The sequence below is a fragment of the Rhagoletis zephyria genome, unplaced genomic scaffold (genome assembly GCF_001687245.7).
Source record: "Rhagoletis zephyria isolate East Lansing unplaced genomic scaffold, Rhagoletis_zephyria_1.1 Rzeph_scaffold_01228, whole genome shotgun sequence".
In the NCBI taxonomy this organism is placed as follows: Eukaryota; Metazoa; Arthropoda; class Insecta; order Diptera; family Tephritidae; genus Rhagoletis; species Rhagoletis zephyria.
The window spans coordinates 17,458-26,638 of record NW_016158312.1 but is presented as its reverse complement, the minus strand read 5'-3'; the positions used below and the strand labels follow the sequence as shown (position 1 = coordinate 26,638).

The 9,181-nt window shown below is 33.3% G+C and overlaps 1 protein-coding gene across 3 annotated transcripts in view; it reads left to right on the top strand.

Moving 5' to 3' along the window:
• The window catches only part of LOC108363251 (putative nuclease HARBI1), a 120,328-nt gene extending 111,903 nt beyond the window's left edge, over positions 1–8,425 (top strand). The window contains exons 1-7 of one of the 3 annotated variants that reach the window (XM_017616550.1): positions 5,093–5,244; positions 6,274–6,551; positions 6,606–6,673; positions 6,729–6,831; positions 6,931–7,233; positions 7,304–7,536; positions 8,066–8,425. In XM_017616550.1, coding sequence (XP_017472039.1) covers positions 6,394–6,551; positions 6,606–6,673; positions 6,729–6,831; positions 6,931–7,233; positions 7,304–7,536; positions 8,066–8,220 — 1,020 coding nt within the window. In that variant the 5' untranslated portion in view covers positions 5,093–5,244; positions 6,274–6,393 and the 3' untranslated portion in view covers positions 8,221–8,425. Of the gene's footprint in view, positions 1–5,092; positions 5,245–6,273; positions 6,552–6,605; positions 6,674–6,728; positions 6,832–6,930; positions 7,234–7,303; positions 7,537–8,065 lie in introns of those variants that run through there. The other 2 variants (XM_017616549.1, XM_017616551.1) reach the window with 2 other exon arrangements.
• Positions 8,426–9,181: the final 756 nt, after the last annotated feature.

The following is a 9,181-nucleotide window of genomic DNA, read 5'->3' as shown; positions in this document are numbered from 1 at the left end:
ATGTGCATACAACTACATCCTATTTAAAAACAGGCAATGCGGATGTAGAAAGGCTTCACGGTACGTTAAATGAGCATATAAGATTGTTTAACGCCGACCCACTTAATGAAGACGATATTCGTGAAAACGTGTTTAAAGCATTAGTTTCCTACAATAATTCTATACATTCTACTACCAAAAATCGGCCAATCGACCGGATAAATAATCTAGTTTCAAAAGAAGATCGATCAAAGCTTTCAAAAATAATGCACACAAAGAAGAGTAAAAATGTAAATTTGTTAAACGAAAAAAATAATAGAGTTTCTAAGATTAATTTTGAAAATGATATTGTCCAAAATAACAGAGTTAGTAAGTCTAAGCCTAAATATAAGAAAGTTAAAAACTATAAACAAGAAGGAAATTATTTAATATCAGATGACAAAAACTGTAAAAAAATATATAAGACACAAGTAAAACGTAAGAATCAATGTACATAGTTAATTTTTGAATCAACAGGGACTGCCGATTCTGGCGGTGGAGGTGTCATATTGTTAAGTACATACATGTATTCATACATATGTAAGCACATATATATAACATACATATGTACTTACATACACATTTCAATNATTAAGATAACATAATTATGTTAAGACTTCAGGAGAGTTAACACTCTCTGCATTGTTTTACTGTTACATACATATATTAAGTAAGCTAACGTTAATATTTATTACATATATATTATGTAAGAAATAAAGAGTTCAGTTGTAAAGAAACATCGAAGAAGGTGGTTTAATTTCGCAACGTGACTATATACGGAACATGCGAGTAACGAGATTATTATGTGAGTAACGCTTCGGTACTTCGAGTGAGGGGTTGTATTCGTTACTCAGTAACGAATACATACGGTATGCTACAGCTCTACCGAAGAAACAAATAGAACGACTGAAAGCATGGAGAAAAAAAAACTTTCACAACATTGACTGTTTTCATGTTGAAGGTGAAGTTGAAGGGAAAGCAGCGGAGGGAGTTTTCATGGATACCATTCAATAGATCAGTTATTGAGCTTTAGGAATAATATATTTTACTGGACTTTTGCAACAATTGGTAAATCTGACTTTTGACCGGGTTTTATGCATAAATACTCCTATATGCATCGTCTGGTTATCCACATCACTTCAAAAACTGGAAACAGTATCAGAGCCGTTTCGTCAAGGCGTTGCCAAATATCCTGGTGAGCTCGCTCTTCAACAGAAGCCTATGCATACATATCATTGCAATACTTCGTTCCATAGTCTTTTTCTTATTCAATGTTAAAAAAAATAGTTCATTCGAAATCACATTTCTTAGTTGTACTNAAAATATATAGCTTCTGCTGAATATAAAGGTGTTGTATTGAATACAATTTGTTAATAAACAGTAACCGTAGATTTTGAATGATAAAAGTATTCGTAAACAATTTAACAATCCAGTGAAAAGAACCCCAAGGATTTAGGAATTCAAGGATTAATTCAAGGATAATCGTAACAACACTTATAGTAACGACATTTTAGTATTCTTTGGCTATTTCCCTTTCGTTTATTTAATGTGTCTTATTTCATTATGAAAGTGTAGCTTGTTATATAACAAAAACCATGCTAGTAAAAACTTCAAACTCTTACTTTAAACATTCTGAGTATGCTGTTTTGTAGCCCATTCAATTTTATTTTAATGAAGAGCAAATTTTAGGTAACTAAGACATACTGTTGAGTTTTGTAAATTTTTTTGTGGAAGGTGATGCGCGAACAAAAAATTTTCATAAATCAACACTTACCTAGCTACTTCAAACTTGCACTTTATTATACTAAAGTTTGAGAAACTGCGTACTCTAAAAAATTCTAAAAAATCTGATTAAACAGTTTCAAGTTTTGATGAACATTTGTTAAAATTGCGGAAAAACTAAAAACAATCGGCCAAAAATGGCCGATGCCGATTAATCGGTCGGACTTTAATTCACACTCACCTATTGAACGAGAAAACGACATTCAAAAAGCGTGGATAACATAGGCCGACAAAATAAGACCGATCTCCTTACCCAGAAACCAGACTATACTTACCCGAAGGTTGTCGGTGCGCTGAATTCAAATTTGGCCACGGAATTGCTCTATCGCATCAGGATTTTGAGATATTCTAACCTATAAGTGCAAAAAATTCCGTTTTTGCCCATTTTTGAAGTAGTGTATGCAAGCCAGAATAATTTTTCTCAAAAAAATACAAAAAAGGTGCTAAAGTACAAGTCTTTCTCTTTGAAATGGCGTTGAGTTTGCTCAAATATCTTTTTGCTTCGCTGAGATATTACAATCGGCCTGTGTAATCGATAATCGACAAATAGTCGTTTATCTACTACTAGTCGACACTCGCAATAGGGGTGTAGGTATCGAGATTTATGCATAAAAAAATCGTAAAATAGTTATTAAAACAACAGATCTTTAAAATAATAGTTAGATAAAATGCCGCTTATCAAGGCAATGCCTTCAAAGAAAAACCGTTTTTTCGCTCTCCTGTAAAATTTGAGTGCCGTAAGATAGGGTTTTATACCTTTCATGGGCATGAAATGGTATTATAACTTTGTTCCGAACTTTGTAAGTACCAGAATAAAAAGAGATAGACCAACTTAAATGTATACTTATATGATAAGAAAGTCGAGCTGAGTCGATTTAGCCATGTCCGTCTGTCTGTCTGTCCGTCTGTTTGCATCCAATCTAGTCTCTCAGTTGCCGAGGTTTCCGGTTGAAATTTGGTAAGTGGGTGTATTTTTATATTGCATAATTTTGCAATACTTGCCCCCACTATCAGCAGAATACTTGCAGTGAAAATTACAAAGATCGTAGACCTATAACCTATAGCTCCCATACAACTGATTGTTCAGATATAAGATTTTTCGTTATAACTCTTCCATTTATGTAACTAGGAACATGAAATTTCGCACTGTTTTCACTCATTATCAACAGAATACATACAGTGAAAATAACAAAGATCGGGTCACTATAACCTGTAGCCCCCATACAACTGATTGTTCAGATATAAGATTTTTCGTTATAACTCTTCCATTTATGTAACTAGGAACATGAAATTTCGCACTGTTTTCACTCATTATCAACAGAATACATACAGTGAAAATAACAAAGATCGGGTCACTATAACCTGTAGCCCCCATACAACTGATTGTTCAGATATGAGGTCTTTTATCATAGCTCCTCCTTTTATGCAGCTGGGTTTTCACTCTTTATTAACAAAATACTTACAGTGAAAATACAAAGGATCGGGTCACTATAACATATATCTCCCATACAACTGATTGTTCAGATATGAGGTCTTTTATCATAGCTCCTCCTTTTATGCAGCTGGGTTTTCACTCTTTATTAACAAAATACTTACAGTGAAAATACAAAGGATCGGGTCACTATAACATATATCTCCCATACAACTGATTGTTCAGATATAAAAATTTTCGTTATAACTCCTCCCTTTATGCAGCTGGGAACATGAAATTTCGCACTATTTCCACCCATTATGGTGAAGATTTGGTCGCTATAACCTATAGCCTCCATAAAACTGATTGTTCAGATATAAAAATTTTCGTTATAACTCCTCCCTTTATGCAGCTGGGAACATGAAATTTCGCACTATTTCCACCCATTATGGTGAAGATTTGGTCGCTATAACCTATAGCCTCCATAAAACTGATTGTTCAGATACCAGTTTTTGCGATATATTTCCTTTATGTAGGAAGCTTAACTCATTAAATTGTGTTACCAGTTCACATACCGATTACATAGCAGAGAAAATCACTTAGATTGGTGCTATATAATGTATATCTTCCATACCTTTGATTGTTTAGATACGATTTTTTAATATATGTAACTACTCTCTCGATGTATGCTGTGAATATATAAATTTTTCAAAAGCAGTAATCTGTTAAAGTAAAATTTTTAGATGTTCATGTTGGGTATGAAGCCTTCGGCATAGCCGAAAACAGCGCTGCTCTTACTTGTTAGAGCTGTCAAACTATCGACGATACTATCGATAGTCTGGTCACTTGAAATAACTATCGATAATTTTAGTACTATCGCCACTATCCTTTCATTGATAGCTCATTCCCTTTCCTAACGCTTTTGACATTTGCATTGGTTCCAAGGCGTATCAACTACAGGTGATAGCGATAGAAGCCATGCTTCTTCTTATGAGCACGCTTGCGTTAAATTGTCGCCTGTTTTGCTTTGTTTACATATCCGCATATACATACTCATATACGTAAATATATACCTGCAAACAAATGCTCACGAAATCTTTAAGAATATCGGAAATTTGTTACGATTCTTTTAGGAATGATTAAAGAAAAAGATATGAAGTGGTTGACAAGAACTATTAAAGAAATTTCTGTACGATTTCCTAAAGAAAATTCTTTAAAAAATTGTGAAACCCTTCAGAATACTGTGAAATCCTGGTATGCGGGGTATACATATACATACGAATATGAATAGATAAAGAAGCTGTTGATGACACAAGGAGTTCATACCAACGGTAAATGTTGTTTTTTTACGATTGCTACAACCTGTAGTTATTGAATCATGCATTGGTTCAAAGAGAACAAAACTTGTTAGCATTATTTCTAAAAGCGTAATTTTTTATTAGTTGCGTTCCAGATGCTCACGATAATCACGATTTTCAGGTTTTTTTTTTTTGCAGGAAAGCGTTCCAGGTGCCAAAAAACCTGGAAACCAAATTTTGAGCTCGGGACCAACGATGTCAGAGTCGGAGGTCTTACCGCTGAGCTATTTTCATATTGTACGAAAAGTGAGAATTTGTGCATTTACTTCTCAACAGTGCGCACCTAACCACCGAAAGTTTCAGCTGTCCCTCTCTGCAGCCGTTTTGCACTAGTTCAGAGATAGTTCTGAAATGTGTAGGGCAGAACTAGAGCTTTAACAGACTGTCTCTAAATTTTACTGCAGGGAAGCTACTGTTCCATACGAACACAGATATGTAAACGAATATGTGCCTTGTTTTTTTTTTATTAAATTAAAAGTGGATTGTTTTTTATTATAAGTATATACACGTAATTAATAAAAACTCATATTTTGAAACTGTGCTTTTTTTTGTAAATACATACAGAAATACATAATATATGTACATATATCTTGGAACAGGCAAAATCGTAGATGCTAAGCCAAAAACAAGACAACAAAGCGTGATAAAAAAAGAAACATATCACACTTCATTTAGGTAAGCAGGCCATAACACTTCTACACTTCTGTTTTTGTAAAACACTTCAGCATAGGAAGTGCGCGGTCACATATGTATGTGTGTACATACATATGTACATTAGACTGCATCACCGCCGGGATTACAAAATTTATATTGTTGCTTTTCCACAATAGTTTTTATTAAAAAACGGCCTCAAGCTCAATAAAAAATTGTTGAAAATAATTTTTCAAAGAGTGATTTACGAAAAACTTAAGTAACTGGGCCAAAACTATTCTGATTTAGACTTATGGTATATCGGTAGAAAGGTATTTTCCCACTATTTTTATTTATGTGCAAAAAAGAAGTCATTAATGTCCTAATTTTTTTATAAATACCATGGCAACTGAATTCAACTTTGAATGATGTGCCTTCATCGTTTCTCTTTCATCCTTTGGATAAGCTTATTAGCAAAGAAATAAAAAGGGTGAGAGAATAACTTTCTAATGATACCTCACAAGTCTAAAGTGGTNGTTATTCAAGTTTTTCCTATACCAATCTTTGAAAAAAGTTAAAAAAACAGCATTAAAAATCTCATCATTACGATTCCGTTCAAGAATTTTTTTAAATTCTTTTTAAATATTTTTATGCAAATATTTTAAGCTTAAACCGTTTTGCCATTTGAGGGGATTTTTTTCAAAAAAAATCTTTAAGAAACTATTTTTATTCATAAGAAACTCAATTTTTGGAGGTATTTTCAAATCGGATTTTATAATTCTTATGGAAAAACAGTACAGATTTTTTTTATGGGGAGTGATGCAGTCTAATGCAGCGTTTTTGCTGAATTAAAAATGCAAAATTTAGCTCTTTCGAACATATGTTTTCGAAGAGCGTGCATGCTTACGCATTTAATAAATGTACATTTACCCACGTTCGAAATCATCTGTTTATTGTTTACATTGAAATTAAAGCAAAATGCTTGGAATTAAATTTAGTTAGGAAAACAAAATTATAATCACCTATGTATGTATGTATGTATATACGTATACCTATATATCCAACGTTTAACAGAATCCAGGAGGTACGTTTTGGGAAGTCGAGTGCCAATGCTCTGGAGATAATAACTTCAGACAAAATTTTAGACTGAATAGAAGTACTTTTAAAAAATTATGCAGTTTTCTGGATCACCTAATGAGAAAGGAAACAAGATTCCATAATACCATCTGCTTGGAGAAACGAGTTGCCATCGCCCTATATGCTCTTGGACCCTCAGCGGAATATCATAGCATTGCGAACTTGTTTGGAGTGGCCAAATCAACAGTATGCGCAGCTCTCTTGGAATTTTGTAGGCAAGTGTGGAAAAAGTTACACCCAATGTATTTTAACCACTTTCCCCTAAGTAGAGAAACAATTGAAGACTGTGTTAATGGGTTTAAACACATTGGATTCCCTCAGTGTATGGGTGCTCTTGGTAAGCCCTTAAAATTATTACTTTTACCCAACTAAGTAGCGAATATATTTTTCAGATGGATGCCACATAGAAATTCATCCCAGACAGGAAGAAGCAGTCGATTATATCAATTATAAAGGATGGTATTCCACAGCGTTACTAGCACTTGTTGACGTAAGGTACCCAGCATGAAATTTTTTAGATATTCTATTTTGCATATATGCATATTCATCCGAATGTAAATTATATAGCACATAACTTTTTCTTTTCTTTTAAAGATATCGTTTTTTATACATCAACGTGGGAAGTCCAGGAAGATGTAATGATTCCCAAGTCTTTGAAAAGTCCAGACTAAAAAGGGAACTGGAGAACTGCTCATTTCTGAACACAATGAGCACAAATTTAGGAAATTTTGACATCCCAGTTGTCCTTCTTGGAGATTCTGCCTTTCGTTTTTCCAAATATTTAATGAAGCCTTTTCCATTCAGTTTGGATAAAACGCCTTCCCAAAAAGCTTTCAATTACCAACTTTCAAAATCTCGTAACGTGGTCGAAAATGCTTTTGGGCAATTGGAAGCAAAGTAATTAAGTGAATATAGAAGTGGTCGTTAAATACACTTATTATTTTAACATATATGTATACAAATTTAGGTTTCGCCGGATCGGAAAAGGAATTGATAACAGAGTTGATAATGAAAATTCTATTATAAAGGCTTATTGTGCTTTGCACAACTTTTTAATAGCAGAAAATGACCCAGTTACACCTTCTTGGCTTAACGAGCAGCACGCTAATGATATTAGGAGAAGACAACCACAATCCGTAGACTCGCACCAAAACTTAGCAGAAGCTGAATCAATAAGAAATGCGTTCTGTTCATATTTCAGTAAGTTAATATCACGTTTATTTCAGTTCATGTCTTTTTATCTTGACGCTTGAACTTTTAGCTTTAAAAACGGAAAAGGGTACTCTGGAAAAATGGTATCACTATTGCAAATCCAAAATGTACTTCAAAAATGTAAACAAAATAATTCAGTCCAATTCTCAAAACCTTACTTACTATTTCCTTAAAATCTATATACTTTAAATCTACTTCAAAAATGTAAACAAAATAATTCAGTGCAATTCTCAAAACCTTATATACTATTCCCTTAAAATCTACTTCAAAAATATAAACAAAATAATTCAGTCTAATTACTACATACTATTTCCTTAAAATCTATTTAAGAAATCAAGTATTCCGTCCGTCAGCCTTCTTGCATCCCTCTGCTGTTCTTGCATTGCGACTAGCTTTGCCTTTTCTATTTCGACCAATTCATCGTTCGATTTTGTAAATTTTTCCATAGCCTCCGAAAAATTGCTTTGGATACCCTCACAAATCGTCACTAATCGATCCATCTTTTTTTGTTTTCCAGATCTGGTAGATATTGCTGCGCTTGATATTGATGGGCGAAGTATTTCCCCTCTGGATCCTGACGGCAGTGGTGATGAACACGACGGTGATGGCGCGATACCGACTAATCAGTTTAGTTGCCTTTGGCGATTAACCAAAGAAAGTGTTTCTTTTTAAACTGTAATCAATTACTTAAATGTCGTGGAATATTCGGGTGAAGGTATTTATCGTTTATTTGGTACTTTATATTTTCTTGCCAAAAAATTTTATTTGAAATGTAGACGCTAAAAATGATTAGTAAAAGTGTGAATACCGGTCCGTCAGGTCTTGAAATTAGACGAATGTTTTAGAGAATTTTATGTAGTTTTCGAATATATAATTTGATCTTTGCGCCCTACTTTGCAAATATATGTAATTTTTGATTTTCTTAATTTTAGATTTCCAGCTTCTTTTTGCATAATTTCGCGAAAGGAATTTTGCGAATAATGAAAAAATCTCACCAAACATTGGGAAAAGAGCGAGTATTTACACCTAAAACTATGTTCACATATCAATATTATCTCAAACAAAGCTCGTTTTTTAATCACCCCGTTTACACAGGCAAATCTCAGATTATTAGCCGTCAAATTTGTTGTGCTTGTTATTCTCACATCTCAAAGAAAGGTTATGTTTCTTCTCTGTGCCACCGTGATCACGTTTTTCTGCTATAATAAGCAATATAAATATATTTTAACTTAACATTTTATTAAAAATACCTTTACAAACCTCTTTTACTTGCTAGCGTACATTTTTGTTTACTTTTACATTTGGCATTTCTCTTCTCTTTCGCAAAAACAATCGATAAAACTAGGATGGACACCGAAAAGTTATCGGTTAAATCTGAGATTATTTTATAATTACAGATTAACAAGGGCCGAATTTTATATCGCTAATCTTTCGTTTTAATTACAGATTAGGGTGTTAAGCTCGAAAATGAGGATAATCTACTTATATATGAACCTAGTATAAGTCATTTTATAGTATAACCTTTGTTTTCTGAGAGTGGAAAGCAGGAAACAAAAATTAACCAAAATTCCATCATATTTAATGACTGGGCCCACATTTTTTGTGAGTTTTGGACGTTATGGTGATCTAATCT